This window comes from Ursus maritimus, unplaced genomic scaffold (genome assembly GCF_017311325.1).
Source record: "Ursus maritimus isolate PB19 unplaced genomic scaffold, ASM1731132v1 scaffold_10, whole genome shotgun sequence".
Taxonomy (NCBI): Eukaryota; Metazoa; Chordata; class Mammalia; order Carnivora; family Ursidae; genus Ursus; species Ursus maritimus.
Window position 1 is genome coordinate 6,892,472 of NW_024423344.1, and position 21,484 is coordinate 6,913,955.

General features: G+C 35.3%; 1 protein-coding gene across 1 annotated transcript in view; it reads right to left on the bottom strand.

Moving 5' to 3' along the window:
- LOC103664397 (phospholipid-transporting ATPase IB-like) overlaps positions 1–21,484 on the bottom strand; it is a 184,665-nt gene that overhangs the window by 132,381 nt on the left and 30,800 nt on the right. Inside the window, exons 7-10 of the mRNA XM_008692279.2 lie at positions 14,357–14,426; positions 5,584–5,711; positions 4,608–4,719; positions 994–1,159 (exon numbers count right to left, since the gene is read on the bottom strand). Of these exons, the coding sequence (XP_008690501.2) occupies positions 994–1,159; positions 4,608–4,719; positions 5,584–5,711; positions 14,357–14,426 (476 nt within the window). The remainder of the gene's footprint in view (positions 1–993; positions 1,160–4,607; positions 4,720–5,583; positions 5,712–14,356; positions 14,427–21,484) is intronic.

Sequence of the window (21,484 nt, forward strand, 5' to 3'; positions counted from 1 at the left end):
CGGTAGACTGGTTCAAGTAGATAGCAGATGGAAATGGACCCAAGAGTCACAGTATGTAAGAAAATAAAACAATGAGGGTTGTCTCTTCTTTCAAGAAGTCTGATCAAGAAGGGAAGAGAAGGTCATTTGGAGGGTATGCAGAACTTGACACATTTTATTGGCAACAAAACATCAGTGACTTTTGTAAGAATTCATGTTTGTTTCAAAATAAGATAATATTCATGGCCCTGGGCTAGGACAAATTAAACAAGCACATTTAAATTGAGATTACTTTTTCAAAATCATTGAAAATCTAAAAGCTTGAGATAAAAACTGGATAGGTACCATCTAGAAATCCAGATTGCATAAGAAGAATCTTTGATTTTTTTTTATCCAATCTACAAAGTCTTTATCTTAGCTTCTTTATTTTTAAGATGCTCCTAGACAGTTCCTCTCAAGGGAAGTTAGAAAAGTTTTAAATCCTCAGCTGATAGATGAGAAAAGGCAGAAAAATGTATGATGGTTAATTCTGAAAACATGGAAAGACATAAGCAACAACAACAACAAAAAGACTGAACTTTTAATGCCAAGGATCAATTTACCTTTAAATCTTTTACTGACCTTCTGGTCAATTTAATCACTGAATCCCCTTCAGGGCCCCTTGTCCTCATTTTCTTGGCATCATTCATTGTTCACAGAGTACTGTACTAACTCAGTGAGGTGAGTATTATCACCATTTTCAAATGACGGAGGACATACTCAGAGAAGTAAAAGGCCTTGTTCAACTTCTGGGGACTAAGTGGCAGAGGCGAAGATGTGGGCCTTATCTGTCAGGCTCACAGTTTCATTCCTCCGCCTTGACTGCTCCCTCTCCTTTATTCTAGAATGCCAAGATTATATGGAACTGGCAGAACAATCTTAAGAAGGAAACATTGTTTCTAAACTCATTAATCCTCAGGGTTACAGCATTATAACTCCCAAAATGGTAGCTTCTTACCACCCTTGGACACTTACCCTTCGTCCTGAAGTACCAAATGCCTTCTCCATACCATTCATGCCAGACTATGGCTCCCACACAGCTCACCAAGGACATGGCCAGAAGCAGCCAGAACAACACCAGGATCTGCACATTGGTCACCTTCTCAACATTTGATCTCTTGAGAGGCAATTTGATAGAATTCTGCATAATAGCACACGTACACACACCAAAAAGAATGAAAAACAGTCAAAGGAATTAGCATGCATAAATACTTTGATGGCAGGAAGAGGATAAAAATCCCAACAGTTGAAAAGTAGAATATGTTTTTTTGCCAAATAACTACCCAGACTAAAATGTGCCATACTGTTGAATGACATGGCTTTTCCACTTCAGTCTTTGAAGCATTTTTTACTAATTCACAAAGAACATATTCACACAATCTATCACCCCAGAGTTCTAGGGTTTAAAAAAAAAATCAATGTGGTAAATCAGTCTAAGTGATCTTCTTTACAGGAACCCCCCTTCCCCAAGAAAAAGACCTACTAATTTGTTGGATTTACTATTTATGGTTACTGCATTATTTCTGGTTTGAAAACCATAGAAAGATACCTTTCATCTGAGTCCGTTGGGAAAATACTCAAGATTTTTACCAGTACAATAATTGCTCTGACACATGCATATTTTATGGAAACCAAAGCTCTGGGTTAGGGATACAGTTAGAATTTCGAATAATAATTTTCTATTGGCATTTCAGATTTGCCCATAAATTTCTGATAATTGTTTGCAGAATTCTATTGAACTATTGCTAAATGTATGTATATTTAACTTTTAATATAGAAATATATAATGGGCAAGCATATAGATATATACAGATATAGATATTTAACTTTTCAATCACACTTTGCCAGATTAAGTTTACCATTTCTACATTTTTTTAAATGTAGAAGCATAAATCCTCAAAGTCTGTAAGTTATGAAAATATGAGTTAGTACTCTAAATTACTCAACTTTTTTACAAAGCATAAGATTTTTTAAAATCCTAGGTTTAACTGCATTAAGCCTATTATTAGAGAATGTCCGTGCATGTGTGTGCATGTAATTTATATACACACACACACACACACACACACACACACACTTATGTATAATATCTCCAAAGCAATCATGTCATTCCTTCTGTTTTGTTAACCTGTGTAAGCAATGTCTTCAAAGGTTATACAGTATAGAACAGTTTTCAAATAAGAGTGTTGTACTTAAAATCTTTCAGTAAGGAAATATTGACATTTACTAGTTCTTTCTTTCCTAAAGTCATGAAAAAGCCCTCTTTGAGGTTTCTGTTATTCTGAAATGACACAATCAACATGTATAATAAACTTCTGCAATGATTTATATCCACAAAATAATATCATAGAGATGCACTTTCTCATGAGCTGCAACGCTGACCAGCCACACTGCAAGGATAATGGAGTGGGCTTCTTACATGAACAGCAGACATTTAAATCTGAGATGCAGTGTTGTATTACTGGGGGGACGATTAAGTAAGACAGCACAATCATTTGAAGTGTACTCCTTGAGGGTCACTCATTTTCCAACTGAATCATGGATCATGATTATGTGTGTTCTATGTTGCCCTTGGTTCCCTGTCCAAATACAAATTTCTATTTGGGGATAGACTGTGTTTATATTGTTTCTTAGTCTGGGGTTCCTAGTATACAGAGTATAAGGAAATCTTACACATTAATGAGTTATTGCAGTGTACAATCCCCTGGCAGGAAGAATGGAAGGAAAAAGAAAAGTGAGATAAGAAACTGAGAAGCAAACAGTGAAATGTCACTGACCAGTCATAGCTTTGCAAGAAAATGTACCCAGGTCTTCAGTCGTACAGCCTCCAACTTTCCTCAGACTAGTCTGTCACCATTCCATGCCTTTTTTCTCTGCCATTTACACGACAGTCTTACTGAGTTGTACTGCCCAAATGGCCCTTGGGCACATGCCAATTCTTGGCCTGGTGCTGTCCTACCTGTCTCCCTTTCTTTCTGAACCTCCCCAAGCCCTTGACACTTACATGCGTTCTACTTGGCCTTCAGGTCTTGCTTTCCATGCTACTTCCCCACCACAGCCTCAACATCAGGTTGGATGGAGCTCCTATGTAGATACGGAGCGTCCTACACTTACCCCTCCCGAGTGACCTCTTGCTATTATGTTACTTTGACTGTCTTCCTTCACACATTGCAAATAACTGAAGGGCAGGCCTTCTACACCCCAAGGTCTTAGCACAGTGTCTGGCATTACATATGTACTAAAGATATATTTGTAGAAGGAATAGTCAAAGCCAAATGTTGTATTTTAGCAGATGTATAATGGGTAGACTTATCGTCAAGTTACTTCTCATGAATAATAAACATGCAGAAAGTTCCTACTCCAAAACAAAGTGTCCTAAGGGGTTCTTGAAAGACAGCAATTGATTTTCAGGCATACAATGTAGTGATTCAACACTTCCATACAACACCTGGTGCTCATCGCAACAAGTGCCCTCCTTAATCCCTGTCACCTCTTCAACCCATCCCCGCACTCATCTCCCCCCCAGCTGGAATTTAAATAAAAGCTTTAAAAAATATGCTGCCTTTTGTTTCAACAATTTCAATGCTAGAGATTTATCTTCTGTAGAAAAATAAGCAACTATCCATGTTCACTGCAGCAATATTTATAATAGTTTCTCTCCCCTAGACTCTCTAATGTAACTATGTCATTTCCACATGTTAAAGATTTATTTATTTATTTATTTATTTATTTATTTATTTATTTATGTATTTAGAGAGAGCGCATGCACACAAGTGGGAGGCGGGGCAGAGGGAGAGGGAGAGAAAATCTCAAGCAGACTCTGCTCTAAGCGTGGAGCCCAATGCAGGGCTCAATCCCACAATGACCCTGAGATCTTAACCTGAGCCAAAATCAAGAATCCAATGCTCAACCCTCAACTGACGGAGTGACACAGGAGCCCCTCCATATGTTAATATAGAATGTAATTTTAAGTCTTAAATTGCAATTCACCTAATAGTCTGTACAGATTGATACCATTTTTGCCAATACAAAGTGTTCTCTGCACATTTATGTGTGTGTCTGTACACATATTATTAAATATTTGTTCATTATATATAGAATTTAAAAAAGAAAGAAAGATGATTAAAAGGAATGGTACATGAGAGTAAGTAAGAGAGAGTATTTACACAAAACTTCTTATGTCATTTTGGCCAAAATAATCTTATCATAAATGGGAGCCATACAGAATAAAATGAAATATGGACCTCCCTTCAAGCTTCAGGTTAATAAACAGAAATAAGCTTCCTTTAAAAAAAAAAAAAGATTTTATTTATTTACCTTAGAGAGAGAGCATGAATAGGAGGAGGGGCAGAAGGAGAAGGAGAAGCAGACTCCCTGCTGATCAGGGAGCCCTGTGTGGGGCTCCATCCCAGAACTCTGGGATCATGACCTGAGCCAAAGGCAGATGATTAACCAATTGAGCCAATTGAGCCACCCAGGTGCCCCCAAAAATAAGCTTTCTAAATTCAAGAGATAAATGCTAAGTCCCTCACCTTCTAAAAGAAGAAAAAATTGGAGGCAATACTATCTGTCATCACAAATTATTTTACCTGCATGAATTTCGTTTCAAATCCAGTGTAAACAACTATGCCAAGGATCCACTGAGTATTTTTAAGTTGTGTACCTCTTAGCAAGACTTGATCGGGCCCAATTGGAACAGGGCTAAAAATAAAGAACAGCGTTTATAAATTAACTAACAAGTTTTTTCTTTTCTTTTCACAATGTAAAGCAAGCCTAAGCTTTCGCCTTATATATATTTCCTTTTGTCAAGTTCAACTTTGGGGGAAAATAGCAATAAAAACAAATGTGTCTTCATAGAAAGTACCTCCTTCTAAAAGAGCATGGAAAAACCATGTTTTATCATCCATTTCTCACTAACCCAAAAGTACGTCGACTGAAATTTGAGAGAGAAAAATCTCTCTTATACCTAGGGTGACTAGAAAACTTATTGTCTAGGAAGATTAGGTGGAGAATTAAGTACTTGTGTGCCAACTTGGTAATCTGTAGAAACGATTACCTATGGTCACTCAGAGCACACAAAGCAAGCTCAGGCTGCCATATTTACTTGTCCTCCCCTCACGCATGACCAACTCACTATAAAAAAGATGTTTCTGTAAAAGTCTTAAGTGGAAGCTAAGTACAAGGGGGGTAGAAATTAGGAAAAATCCTTCATCCTTATCAAACAGAATCCTTAGTGGCTTCTCTTCTTGAATGACTTTCAAAACCTTATTCTTCCCACTAATTTACCCCAGGGGATGTGCTAAGTGCTTGTCTGCAACGAGAACTTGCACCTGACCTCTCTCGTCCTTCCATTTGCAGGTACACTGATTAAGAAAATGCCCTACACGTTCCTCCTATACTTAAGAATTCCTATTTTTAACACAATATATTGATACCCCAGGTATTTCAAAATCAAGTAAAAAATGAAAAAGTATAAAGCTTTAAAATGTTATCAACCAAAAGAATAAAAACCACCATTTTTTATGTTCCATTAAAAAAAAAGTTTTCAGAAGTGAAAGATGATACCTTTCACCATTTAGATACAAGGTTCCAGTGAAGGTATTGAAATGACGATTAGGTCCTTCACATTCTATTTTTCCAGATAGGCTTGACAATTGTTTTTCTGTTTGCATTTCAGCTGTTGCTAACAAAGCCTGTAAAATAAAGTCAAAGTTAAAAAATATGAAAATTAAATTTTAATGGCAAAGTCCAATGTTTCTAGTAGTTAATGAAAGAAAATTATGAAAATCAGGGTCTAAAAATGTACTGCACTTATCAGGTAATAACTAATGTACATCAAACTTTAACATAAACTGCTAAAGAAAACTTTGCCATAACAGCATTTGGCAAATAATTTTAATAAAGTTGAGAGAAGTAGGAAAGTGAAGTTTTCATCATCTCTATATGAAAAAAACATTTTTGGAAGTGTCGTCACTATAACCAAACATCATGTCATGTTTGATACATTTACGGCTGTAGCTGATAATGCTGAACTCTGGACCACACTTAAGAGTCGCAAGGATCTAGATTTCGCATCTCCTGATTTGCATGCATCAGATTCACCTGGAAGTCTTGTTAAAATACAGATTGCTGAGATGCACCCCCAAGGTTTTTTTATTCAGTAGGTCTGGGGCCGGTCACTAGAATTTGCATTTCCTAAAGAATGGTGATTGTGCTGGTTCAGGAATCACATTTGGAGAAACACTGATCTAGAGAATGTCTCATTGCAATAAGATGATCTCAACTTTCCGGAGAGAAAAACCAGATCATCATTAGGAGAACAGAATCAGATGAGATGGGGCGCGTTCAGGGCGGTATGGACATAGAAGCACAAGAATCAAATTGCTATCAGTCTTTTTAACAACAATACAAGACATAGGAAGACAGTGAATTTTTATTTTTATTTCTCTGAATAAAAGACCTTTAAATTCAGAATGTTATATCTTCCCAAATATCAAACAAATGTGAAAGTTTAACGCAAATTTCTCAGGCATGCAAACAATGTCTTGGAAGTTTTGACACTCAGAAACATACATTGAAACAGTCTGGGATGAACTTCTGTTAATCAAAAGATGCCTTAAAGAAAGTATAAGAGCAAGTTACCAACTGGGTAACTTCTAGACATTAATGTCTTCTAGACATTAAATGTCGTCTAGACATTTATAATACATATCACTGACAAAGAATTAGTATGAAAAATATGTAAAGAAGTCCTACAAACCAATAAAAATATAAATATCCCAATAGAAAAATGAACAAACATGAACAAATCTTTCCCAGAAAAAGAAAATATGTATTACCAGTAAGCTCAAAAAACAGATGCTCAAGAGTGATATGTTAATGAATTAAAAAAGAAAAAGCATTATCAGAGTGCCTGTGTGGCTCAGTGGGTTAAGGGCCTGCCTTCCACTCAGGTCATGACCCCAGGGTCCTGGGATCCAGCTCTGCATTGGGCTCCTTGCTTTGTGGGGAGCCTCCTTCTCCCTCTGCCTGTTTCTCCCTCTCCCTGTTTCTCCTTCTCCCTCTGCCTGATGCTCCCCCTGCTTGTGTGCTCTCTGTCAAATAAATAAATAAAATCTTTTTTAAAAAGAAAAGAAAAAGCACAATCATATCAATAGAGGCTGAAAAAATTAGTAAAAAGCTTAAAATGCATTCTAGAAAAATAAAATTCTTAACAAAACTTCACAAATTTGGTAAAACCAAACAAAAGCAACTATTTACACTTAACTATAAAATATTAAAGCATGTCCATGTTAGTCAGGATCAAGAAGAAACTAGGTTCTATCACTAAATTTATTTGCAACTTCTCAGAAGTTTCTGGGTAATGCCATAAGACTAGGGAAAAAAGAAATTAGGTATGATTACTGAAAAGTAAACACCAAAAATGAACCAACTTTTAAAGAAAGAATTTATTACTAAAAAATCCTATCTGCTTCACTTAAAAATCATAAAAATGTGTAAGAGAGTTTAGTAAGGTGGCTGGATTTAAGATCAATAAACAAAAATAAGTATAGATGTATCATAGTTAAACATTCACTCACTAGAGGACCGCTGGCTATTGCTAATAAAGTTTCTATAAATATTTGCATAAAGGTTGTCCTGTGAACATAAGTTGTCATCTCTCTGGGATATTAACAATTACTGCATAATATAAGATTTACATGTTTAATTTTATACAAAAGTGCCAAAATGTTTTCCCAGGTGGCTGTATCATTTTATATTCCCATCCATTGTGTTTGAATGATCCAGTGTCTCCACATCCTTACCTACATTTGGTGTTGGAACTATTTTTAATTTTGGCCATTCTGACAGGTGTGTAGTAACACTTCATTTTGATTTTCATTTGCATTTCCCTAATGGCTAATGGTGTAGAAAATGTCTTCATGTGCTTATTTGCCATTTATATACTCTGTTCTGTGAAATGTCTCTTTTTGAACTGTTTGGTTCGGCTTTTTTTTTTTCTTTCCGCAGAGTTTTGCGGGTTCTTTATATATTCCACCTTCGTCAGGTATGTGGTTTGCAGGTATTTTCTCCCAATTTTCAGCTTGTCTTTTCATCGTCTTCAAAAGCAAAAGCTTTTCGTTTTGACGAGGTCCAATTTATCAATTTTTCCTTTTCTGGATCACGTTTTTAGTATTGATTCCAAAAAATCGTGGCCTACTCTAAATTCTGAAGATTTTTTCCCCAATTTTTTTCCTGAAAGTTTTATAGTTTTACATTTTACATTTAAATTGTGATAAATTATTAGTTAACTTTTACATAAAGTATGAGACTTAGGTCAAGGGTTTTTTTCATTTGTTTTTTTGCCTGTGAACAGACAGTTGCTCCAGCACCGTCTGTTGAAAAGGTTATCCTTCCTCCAATGAATTGCTTTTGTTCCTTTGACAAAATCACTTGGGCATATTTGTGTAGTTCTATTCCTGGGTTGTCTTTTCTGCTACATTGAGCTGTGTGTCTATCCCTTTACCAAAACTACACAGTCTTGATTATTGTAGTCATAGAATGACGTGAATCAGGTGGATTTATTCCTTCCATCTTATGCTGCTTTTCAAAATTGTTTTCGCTATTATAGTTTCTTGGCCTTTCTGTGCATATTTTAGGATAAGCTCATCTATCTCTACAAATATCTCACTGGTATTTTCATAGGAGTCGTGTTAAACCTGTATGTCAATTGGGGGAGAATTAACATCCTTATTGCGTTGAGTCTTCCAATCCGTGAACACTGTTTATCTCTCCATTTATCTAGCTCTTTAACTTCTTTCATCAACATGGTAATGAAATTTTCAGCATACAGATCCTGTCTATATTGCTAGATTTACACCTAATTCATATTTTTTAAAAGATTTATTTATCTTAGAGAGAGAGAGAGAAAGCGCAGGGGCAGAAGGAGAGGGAGAGAGAGAGTCTCAAGCAGACTCTGCACCAAGTGCAGAGCCCTATGCTGGGCTCAATCTCACAACCCCAAGATCATGACCTGAGCCAAAACCAAGAGTCAGACACTTACCCAACTGTGCCACCCAGGTGCCCCCGAATTCATATTTTGAGCACTTACAAATGATACTGTATTTTTTAAAAGATTTTATGCACATGAGCAGGAGTGGGTGGAGGAGCAGAGGGAGAGGGAGAAGCAGACTCCCTGCTGAGCAGGGAGTCAGGCGAGGGGCTCAATCCCAGGATCCTGGGATCAGCACCTGAGCTGAAAGCAGATGCTTGACCAACCGAGCCAACCAGGTGCCCCATACTGTGTTGTTAATTTCAGGGTCCACATATTTATTGCTACTACACAGAAATAAAAGTGGTTTTGTATGTTTATCTGGTATCCTATATCCTTGCCAAAAACACATTATTTCATTTTATTTTAGATTCCTTGGGAATCTAGGTAGACAACTTCTCTATGTAGACAACTATGTCAAAATCAAATAGAGACAGTCTTATTACTTCCCTTCCAATCTATATGCCTTGTTTTCTTCTTAATGTACTTTCTACCTCTTCCAGTGCTATGTGAACAAGAGTAGTGAGAGCAGATATCCTTGCCTGTTCCCCATCTCAGGGGGAATGCATTTAGTCTTTACCACTTATATTTTATTTTATTTATTATTTTTTAATAGTATTTTTTATTATGTTAGTCACCATATAGTACATCCCTAGTTTTTGATGTAAAGTTCCATGATTCATTATTTGCGTATAACACCCAGTGCACCATGCAATATGTGCCCTCCTTAATACCCATCACCAGACTATCCCATTCCCCCACCCCCTTATATTTTAATATTACCTCTAAGATTTTTTGTAGATGTTCTTTACCAAATTGAGAATATTCCCCTCTATTTCTAAATTTTCTAAGTTTTTGTCATGAATTGACACTGATTTTGTCAGGTGCTTTTCCTTCATTTATTGATATTATCATGTGATTTTTCTTCTTTAGCCTAAAATGGCGGATTATATGGATTGATTGTCAATTACTAAACAAGCCTTGAATACATGGAATAAACCTGTATAATTCTTTTCATATATTGCTGAATTCTACTTACTAATACTTTTAAAGAATTTGGGTGTCTATACCCATGAGGGATATTGGACTGGTTTTCTTGTTTGTTTGTTTGTTTTTCACTGTCTCTGTCTGGTTTCAGTATCAGGGTAATAAAACAACTTCATAAAATGAGTTGGGAAGTGTTCCCTCCTCTTCTGTTTTCTAGAGGAGACTGTATGTTAATTTTTCTTCATATGTTTGTTAGAAATCTCCAGTGAAACCACCTGGGTCTTGAGATTTCTTTTGGGGGAGTTTTTAAATTATAAATTCAATTTCCTTAGTAGTTATTGGAATATTCAATTTGCCTTTTTCAAGTGTTTGTAGGTTTTCCTGTTATCTTTGTCACTGATTTCCAGCTTTATTCCACCGTGGTTAGAGAACACATTCTCCATGGCTTCAATTCTTTTAATTTTATGAGGCTTGTTTTATGACACAGGTATTGTCTATCTCGATGTATATTCCTTGTGCACTGAAAAGAACGTGTGTCTTTCTTTTGTTGGGTATTGTTAAATGTTGTATAAATATCAAACAGATCCTGTTGATTAATGGCATATAGTTCTGTATCTTTGAGAATTTTCTATCTAGTTGTTCTGTCTATTAATGAGAGAGGGTTGCTGAAGTCCCCAATTACAAATGCGGATTTGTTTATTTATCTTTTAAGTTCCATCACTTTAGGCTTCACATATTTGCAGTTCTGTTTTTTGATGTATACACACATTAGCATTGCTATGTCTTATTGGCGGGTTGACTCTCTTATCATCGCATAATGATAAAAAAAAATGTTCCTTTCTGTCTCCAGCAATTTCATTTGCTCTAATGTCTACTTGATCTGTTATTAATATAGCCATTCCTGATTTCTTTTAATTAATCTTTACATGATATATTTTTACTTTTTTAAAAAGATGTTATCTATTTAAAAGGGAGAGAGAGGGAGCACAAGCAGGGGGAAGAGGCAGAGGGAGAGGGAGAAGTAGGCTCCCCGGTGAGCAGGGAGCCCCACGTGGGGCTGGATCCTAGATCCTGGGATCATGACTTGAGCCGAAGGCAGATGCTTAATGGACTGAGCCACTGAAGCACCCCCATCTTTTTACTTTTAACCTGCCTATACCATTGTAATTAAAATTTTGAATAGGCAGCATATAGTTTTAATCCACTAGTTATTACTTTAATCCAATACTTAATTTTGAATAGGCAGCATATAGTTGGATCATGTTTTTAATCCACTAGTTATTACTTTAATCCAATACTTAATGGCATATTAATAGCATTTACACTTGATAGAACTATTGATTTTTTTTTGTTTGTCCTCTCTGGTTTTGCTTTTTGCCTTTCCCTGCTTTCCTTTGGGTTACTTGAACATTTTTTAGGATTCCATTTTGATTTACTGATAGTGTTTTTCAGTGTCTTCCTTTGTATAACTATTGTAGTGGCTCCCCCAGGTTTACATTATTTATAAGCAACTTCTCACAGTTTATTTGTATCATCATTTTACAAATTTAAATATAGAAGCCTTGCTTCGTTTTGTCTCTTTACCCTCCCCTGTTATATAGCTTACATATTTTCTCTCACACATTTATAACCATATTAGATAATTTTATGATTTTTGCTTCAACCATCAAACATAAGTTAGGAAACTCAAGAGGAAGCAAAAAAAGCTTACTGTATTTAGCCTTATTTTTGCTTATCATGTTCTTTCTTCCCTCTTCGTTATTTTCCTTTTTTATGGTTTCCTTTCTGTTTCAAGACTTTCCTTTAGCCATTCTTTTACAGTGGGCCTTATGGCAACAAATTCTGTTCTTTTTCCTTCAGTTGAGAATGTTTTGATTCTCTCTTCATTCTTGAAAAATGTTTTTGCTGGATACATGATTCTGGGCTGATAGTTCTTCTCTATCAGCATTTTAAATATGTTATGCCATTTCTTTCTGACCTCCATGGGTTTTAATGACAGATCTGATGTTATACAAAGGGTCTTTCCCCTGTAAGCAGGGTCCTTTTTCTCTCACTGCTTTAAAATATTTTTTTTTCTTGTTTCCAGAAGATTTACTATGATGTGTCTTGGTTTGGATTCTTTGGGTCTATCCTTTTCGGCTTGCTCGGCTTCTTAAATTTGTAGTTTATGTCTTTTTGCAAATTCGTGAAGTTGTAGCCACTGTTTCTTCTAGTAGTTTTTCAGTTCCACCCTTTCTTCTCCTCCAGCGTCTCACGTCATGAACGTTAGCTCTTTGGTTATATGCCCACAGGTCTCTGAAGTTCTGTTTATTTCTTTTTCAGCCAATATCTCTGCTGTTCAATTGGAAAATTTCTGTTGTTTTATCTTTCAATTCATGGATTCTTTCCTCTGTCCCTTCTATTCTGCTGTTAAGCTCATTCCTTGAGAGTTTTTGATGCCTTAAGTACTTATTGTACTTTTAAGTCTGGGTCATCTTTAAGTCTTCTACTGCTTTCTGAGATTCTGTTTCTTTGTTGAGACTTTTTACACTTCCATTTGTTTCAAGCAAGTTTGTAGTTGCTATTGAAGCTTTTTTCCTGATGGATCCTTTAAAATCTCTGTCAGATAATTCTAACATCTCATTATCTTCATGTTAGCATTAGTCGGTTGTCTTTTTTTCACTGAGTTTGAGATCCTCCTGGTTTTTGGCATAATGAGTGGCTCTTTATTGAAATCTGGATATTTGGGGTATTATAAGATCTGGATATGATTTAAACTTTCTGTGTTAGGTGGCTTCTTCTGATACTACTCTGACGGCAGGGGGATGTTGCCTCATTATGGCAAGATGGGGGACAGAAAGGCAGGTTGCACACTTGGCCTCTGTTGACAACCAAATGGAGGGGCTCCTTGTTACAACTGGGCAGAAGGCAGAATGGGCGTTCTGGCTCTCCTGTAGGCCTCCATCATTACCTCCCTGGATTGAAGGGGTTGGAGTGCCTTATTACTGCTATCCATGTAGTCTTCCCTGACACAGTGAAAAGAGAGGAAGGCCTTATTACCATCATTATTACAAAATGAAAGTCTTGGCTTCCTACTTAGTTTCTCTGACACCATCCTTATTGGGGAGTTGGGTACCTCATTACAGCTGGGGAAGGGTGAAATACTAGGCCCTGCACTCAACCTTTGCTGGCATAGGCGGGAGTGGGGCCAAATTTTTACTCTGGTGTTTGTCTGGGGTAGAGTGACCATTGTCTCAAACTTTCTGTCTTGGTGGCTGCCCCTTTCCTGATCATTTGACTAGAGAAAGAAGGCTTTTGTTGGGGCATTTTTTTGTCTGTGTCCATTGGTTTTTCTGGGTTTTTGGTTTCTTCAATTCCAAGCCTGGTATAGATGACAAAAGGAAAACCCCAGGGAACTCAACACCATGTTGTTCCCTGGGTTCCAAGGTCCCACAATCTACCGTCTTTTATCACTCTTTCAGTGTCTTCTCATATTTGTTTTCTGTATAATGTCCAAAGTTTTTAGTTGTACTTAGCAGGAAAAATAGAAGAAAGTATGCCTACTTCATTTCCCCTGAAACAGAAGTCTATAATTGCATTTTTAAAAATCCAGAAAGTACCACCAAACTATTACAACAATTAGTACTTGGAATAAAGGTGGGATTTGGAATGTGGAGATAAGGTTTAATAGACTAAGTTTCTGTATTATTTGTATTATTTTTACAAAGTTGATATATTACTTTAATAAATTCTAAATATGTTTTTCTCATTTTCAATCAAATTAAAGTTTGTGAAAAAGATTAGCAGACATGTAAATAGTCAAATGTAAATTCAGGGACTTCCTTACCAAAGCAAAGTGATAAAACAAAGACTTAATTATCTTAAACATTGTCTTTTTTCCATTAATAGGAAGTTAATTGGAAAACTATCTCCTTCCATTTGTTATCACAACTTACTCTGAAATTCAAACGATACCTTAAAAAGCAGTGGTATATACACTCAGAGCTCATTTATATCCCTTTAATCTAGTTATGATATTTATCATGACAGTTTTCTCCCCAAAGCACTAACAAAAATATTCTTAAAATAATATGCACAAAGGCATGTTATCCTCTATATGACCTGAATTTTATAGGACATTTTTTTTCTTGCACTAGTGCCATACCATCTAGTTCCTACTTATTTTTTTAAAGCACCCTCTAAATAACTGGTGAGGATGAATTATATCTATCCAACAGTAGTGACATACTGTTCTTCATGAAAAATAAAATAACTGGTACCTGACAAAACTAGACATTGCGGGCCTGGGCACAAAATTAAGATTTAAAAACGTGTCTTTACCTGCCGTATTTTTAGATTTGTCTCCCCATCCAGATTAGATGTTGCAACATAACAAGTTACTTGAGGTTCACTAAGGAAAATAAAGCAAATGATATTGAATTAACACCTCTCCAAAAATTAATTCCCCAATAATGTCAACAATGAAATGGGACCTACTTCAACAGCTGAAAGGACTGTTCAAAAGTGAAAGAACTACAATTACTTTTTGAGGAGAAATTAGCAGTCTGATACTACCAGCCTGAAATTCATCTTGTAGTAGAAAACTTTCTACCCTTACAAAGCCTGTGATTACTCTTTAATCCCAGAAAGAGAAATGGCAGAGGGTGAACAGGAGATGTTATATAGCTCAGAACAGACCAGTGTCACAACTAAGGTCAAACCTAAAATTCTGTTATTTTCTAAAATGGGTCCATTGTAGTTCCCCATGCCTCAGGCTCTATGGCTTTTATATTTTCTTAAAAAAGATTTTATGTATTTATTTGAGAGAGTGAGGAGAGCGAAAGCCTGAGCTGGGGGTGGGGGGCAGCAGGAGAGAGAGAAGCAGACTCTCTACTGAGCAGGGAGCCCAATGTGGCGCTCAATCCCAGGACCCTGAGATCATGACCTGAGCCAAAGACAGACGCTTAGCAGACTGAGCCACCCAGGTGCCCCTTTATGGCCTTTATAATGAGGGTAAAATCTTTAGGATAACTCTGGACAGAGCAGAGGCTCTCAGACAAACACTGCACTTGGCCTTCTCTATTTCTATCTAACCTTACCAGTCAAGAAATCAAGACACTGAATTAATGAAGATTTGCCTTGCCAGATTTTACTCCATGCCAAATCCAATTTACTCATGAAAATTAATTGTTTGGGGAGATATGCTACAAAGAATAACAAAAATTGTCATTAAAGTTTACTTAGTCTTGATTTCAGTCTTACTCTTTTGACTGTATCTCATTTACTGAATATCAAGTTTAAAGTAAAACAGTCTGTATCAATTTTGCCAGCCAAGACCATATACCCCCAAAATAAAAACATATCTTCATTAAAAATGCCAGTGATATAACAAAGTAAGAACTTCCAAAAACTTTCTCTTCCATAAAACAATGAGATAAATGGCAAAAATTAGGAGAATCAACTTTTTCAGAACTTTGAAAATTAACTAAATACTTACATCAACCCCAGGAGATTTTATTCAAGAAAAAAAAAAGCTGAATATTGTTTTTTTAAAAAAGTGAGCTTTGTAATATTTTAACTTGCCCTAATCCCACCTATTGCTTTTGGCTCAGTGGCAGCTTTAAAAAAAAAAAAATAGTCCACATTCCCAGTACTAAGAGAGCATGAAAGAGCAAGACGTCTTTCAAAGCCTTGTTCCCAGGAAGTCATTATTTCACCTATCTGATGGCTCTGGAAGGTCCCACTTGAAGAACTTGTTTTTATTTGACCTGACCCAGAGCTTACCCAGTGCTAAAATCCTGAGTAAACAGTGGCAGGGATAGGGGAAACATTTATTGAGAACATTTACAGGAAAATGTTTTAATGTTGCAGCTGTCTGAGGTGATGTATACTAGTTAGGGGAAACAATAGACTAACTAAAGGACCTAAAAGAAAAACGTGTAATGAAAAGCAACAAAAATAAATCCTGGATGTGGTGCCTGGGTGGCTCAGTCGGTTAAGCATCCAAATCTTGATCTCAGCTCAGGTTTTCATCTCAGGGTCATGAGTTCAAGCCCTGCATTCGGCTCAATGCTGGGCAGGTAGCCTACTTAAAAAAAATTTTTTTTTAAATAAATCCTAGAGAGAGAGATAATCTGATTTCCAGAGATGCTACATTATATTATTTAAGATGTTTAATTTTCAACAAAAAACCATGAGACATGAAAACCATGAGACATGAAAACCATGAGAAGCAAGTAAGTATGACCCATACACAGATTAAAAAGCAATCAAAGAAAGTATCCCTGAGCAAATCCAGACACGACCTTACTAGAAAAAGATGTAAATCAGGTATGCTAAATATGTTCAGATAGCTAAAGGAAACTATGGTAAAAGAAATAACATATTAGAACATGTCCCATCAAGTAGAGAATATCAAGAAAGAAATAGAAATGATAAAAAAGAAACCAAATAGAAATTTGGGGTTGAAAAGTACAATAACTGAAATGAAAAATTCATTGCTCAGATTTGAGCAGGCAGAAGACTCAAATTTGAAGATAGATCCACTGAGATAACTCAGTCTAAGAAACAAAAATTCAAAAGAATACAGGAAAATAAACAGAGCCTCAGAGACCTGTGGGACACAAAAAATGTACCAACGTACAATATAATATATTATATAATGGGAGTCCCAAAAGGAGAATTGAGAAAGGGACAGAAAAAATATTTAAAGAAATGATTCCCCAAAACTTCCCAAATTTGATGAAGAGCATTAATCTACACATCCAAGAAGCTCAACAAAATAAGCCTTCACATAAAATATTCTCAAAGAAACCACACCTAGACAAATAATAATCAAACTGTGTAAAGTTAAAGACAAGGAGAAAATCTGGAAAGCAACAGGGAAAAGCTACACACCACTTTCAACAGATGATATAAATCATTTCTCAGCAGAAACTTTGGCGGATCAGGGAGCCTGGGTGCACAGTCAGTTAAGTATCCGACTCTTGGTTTTGGCTCAGATCACGATCTCAGAGTCACGAGATAGAGCTCCACATTGGGTTTTGCACTCAGTGCAGAGTCTGCTTGAGATTTTCTCTGCCTCTCCCTGCCCCTCCACCTGCTCTCTCTTTCTCTCCCTCAAATAAATAAATCTTGAAAAAAAAAAAGAAAAAAGAAAAAGAAAAGAAAAGAGACCTTGTAGGATAGAAGGCACAAGGATGATATGGAAAGCACTGGAAAAATACACACTCTTTTCAAGTGCCTATTAAACATTCACCAGGATCTATCATATGTTGAACCATACAAAAAGCCTCAATAAATATAAAGGATTGAAATCATACAAAGTACATTCTTTGCTCACAATAGGATGAAATTGGAAGTTAACAGGGAAATAAATTTGGGGAATTCCCAAATAAGTGGAATTTAAAGAACACAATACTAAATAACCAATGGGTCAAAAAGAAATAAAAAGGGAAGTTAAAAAAATGGAGGATGAGAGTTAAGATACCACATACCAAGACCTATGGGATACAACTGAAACAGTGCTTAGAGTTAAATTTATAGCTGTAAATGCCTCTATTCTAAAAAAAATTAAAGAGAAAAATCTCAAATTAATAACCTTAACTTTATACCTTAAAAAGACTACAAAAAGAAGACATTCTAGATAAATTTATAAATGAAAACTTAAAGTTTGAAGAATACAAGGGGGGAACATAGGTAGAGTATTTGTCTATAAACATAAAAGATCCCTGGAAATAGACACGGGAACATAGTAGCACTGAGTGTCTGATGGCAGGGAAACAGGAGGGAGGGAGAGGTCACTGGATGTCTTTTCCTGCCTTTTAAAACTTGAAACACATGTGTGAATTATCTATTCTAAAAAATTAAAATTTTTATAAAACCTGTGAAACTCTTCTTCCAAATTTGAAATACTCTAATGTACTCAGTATGAGTAGCACTCATACTACCCTGATTTTGTTCAAGCCCTGATTGGCTTAGAACTTTGTACTGCTGTTTCTACTTTCAAAGCATATTTTCACTCTTCTTTTTTTTTTTAATTAGTTAGTCACCATACAGTACATCATTAGTTTTTGATGTAGTGTTCCATGATTCATTATTTGCATATAACACCCACTGCTCATTACAACACATGCCCTCCTTAATACCCACCACCAGGCTAACCCATCAATTTTCACTCTTCTTATCTTTCTATTTTTACAACCACCATGTAGGAAACATAAGTTCTTTTTCTTTTCTGAGAGAAGTGAGAACCAAGAACACAAATAGAAAAGATCTGTTCCAAATGATAAAGCTTTTCCATTAGATCAATAGCCGCTATTTTTAAAAATTTTGTCTCTAAATTTGATCATGAGATATGCATACCTAGGGCCAATAAAGGTGGTACATACTTTTAAAATATTTTTAATATAGAAGACTAATTTATCAAAGAAAGTAAATTTTAGTAAATTTTTATATATCTCTTACAGATTTAAAAAATAACAATATTATTTTTTATATGAAATAGATCATAGATCCAAAAGGATTTATAGAATGAATGTTTATATTTTGAGAAAATACTGTTTTATTGCTATATATATTACAAGACAAAAAATTCACAATTTTTAGTACCTGAAAAGCCCCCCAACTGCATTTTCCTCTCTTCCTCCCAGAGGTAACTATTATATTAATATTTGTGATAATCATTTCCTTTTCTGTATAATTTCATTACTACATTTGTGTGTATCACTAAGCAATATATTGATCACTTATAATCTATAAATATTTGGGGGGTTATGTACACAATGATATCATCTACAAAAAATGAGAATTTTATTCTTTTTTTCTCCTCCATATATACCAGTTTTTTTCTTTGATAGGGTTAAGATAGTTCCCTTTTTTTGGTAGTTTTCTAGGAGTTTTTTATCGCAAATGGATGTTGCATATTTTGAAATGCTCCTATTGATATAATCATGTTTTTTTTTAGCTTTTAATCTACTAAAGTAAAAATGCACTAAAATGCATTCTTTCATTTCCTAATCAGGAAACTGTTGTGGTCACCCTTCAGAAGCAGATCAACCCCCACCCCCGCCACAAGATTTGGTTTGAGCGTCAAAAATGATGATGTTACCAACACACCAAAAGGGTGGGAAGGTTTATTATTTACAAGGTGCCAAAGGAGGGAACACGGAGGCTTTCCTATCAATCAGCCCAGAATTGTGGCAGAAGGGGAAGTAGAAAGGAGGTTTAAAAGTTGTCAGCAAATGGGGCACCTGGGTGGCTCAGATGGTTAAGTGTCTGCCTTCGGCTTGGGTCATGATCCTGGGGTCCTGGGATTGAGTCCCTCGGCAGGGAGCCTGCTTCTCCCTCTCCCCTGCTCATGCTCTCTCTCTCTCTCTCTCTCTCTCTGTATCTCTGTGTCTCAAATGAATAAATAAAATCTTAAAAAAAAAAAGTTGTCAGCAAACATCCAAAAATAGAGTCAGACTCCTTATTATAAAAACAAATTACATTCCTGTGATGAACCCTGTTTGATCATTACATATTACCATCTTTTGTATTGTTGGGTTTTAAGGTTTTTATATTAAAATTAGCAACAAAATGGACTTGTAAATTGCCTTTATCATTCTGTCTTTGTTAATTTTTTGTGTCAAAGTTACGCCAGCCTCAGAAAGTTAGAGGGTATTCTTTCTTTCTATTTCTTTGAGCAGTTTATTGGAAGATTGGTATTTTCTCTACATCGAGTGTGTGATAGAATTTGACAGTTACAATGCCTGGTCCTGATACTCTCTTTGTGGGATTTTTTTTTTTATTACTTACGTAATATCTTTAATGATTATAGAACCATTCAGGTTCTAGATATCGTCTAGAATAAGTCCTGTTAAGTTATATTTTTCTATGGATTTATGCACTTCGTTGAAATGATAAAACATGATTATAAAATTTTTATAAGATTCTCTCATTTCTTTAATCTCTGATGCATTTATAATTATATCAACTTTCCAATTTTTTAAATATTATGTATTGGTGCTTTTCCTTTTCTTCCCTGATTAATCTTAGCAGAACTTTAATTTGTTAGTCTTTTTCTAAGAAGCAAGTTTTGCCCATTTTGATCTTCTTCATTGTTTTCTTTCATTAATATTTACTTTTCTTTATCATTTCTTTATGCCTGCTTTCTTTGAGTTTATTCTCTTTACTGTAGCTAACTTCTTAGACTAGATTTTTAGCTCTTTTTTTTTGGCATTTTTTCTTTTTTAATGAAAGCATTTTGAGCTAAAAATGTCTATCAACTTACCTGTATCATAGCAGATTAAAATCTAAGAATTTTCCAATTTCCATTACAATTGCCTCTTGATCCGTGAAATGTTTAGAGGCATGTTTTATTTCCAATATATAAGGTTCTTAGTTATCTTTTTATTATTGATATCAGACTTAATCGCATTGCGATCAGAGCAAGTGGCCTATGGATTACCAGTCACTTAGAATTTTTTCATTCTGTCTTATGTTCTAACAATTTTAACAAATATTCCTAATTGTGTCTGAAAACTATGTATGTATCACTTTTTGGTACAATACACCAAAAATTTCTGTACATGCCATTATTTCAAGGTTGTCATTGTGCTTTTCAAAGTTCTACCTCCATACTGAGTTTTTTCTCCATTTGATCAATTCCTGAAAGCAAATATGGAAACATCCCACTATGACGTTGGGTTTGTACATTTCTTGTAGATGTCTAAGTTTTTTCTTTATGCTTACCTATATTATTTCTCCATGAATTAAAACTGTTATTATAAAATGGCTTTTTTTTCTTTTTCTTCAATAATACTTTATCTCAAGTAATGCTTTTTGCCTCAAAGTCTATAAATCATCTCTTCTGGCCTTGTTTTCTTTACTATTTTCTGTGTGTATTTTTTCATCCTTTGATTTCAGTCTTGAGCACTTGTGTTTTGTGAAATTCTTGTAAACCTATAACTGGACAATTTTATAATCTTCTCTTTAACTTCTGGAATCTATTTGCTTTAATTGTCATTAAGGTTGTATTTTTATTTATTCTACTACCTGTTATAAGCATTCTATTTCTCCCTCTTTTTGCCTTTTTTCTACTCTTTTACTTTTGAGGGCTTTTCCTTTTTCTCAAATAATTCCCTCCCCCCTTGATATGGCTGGAAGCTATATATACTCCATGTCTAATCTTTTAGATATTAAAGTAGTTAGTAAGGAGGGCACATATTGCATGGTGCACTGGGTGTTATATGCAACTAATGAATCATGGAACTTTACATCAAAAACCAGGGATGTACTGTATGGTGACTAACATAATATAATAAAAAAAATAATATTATCATAAAAAAAATAAAGTAAATTTTTAGACAAATATCCAGAGTTTAAAGTTTCTAGCCAGGCATTGTAACTGTCAAGTTCTTTTTATTTTTATTTTTTTAATATTTTAGACTTTGCAGGACCTATAGTCCCTTTTCTTTTTTTTTTTTT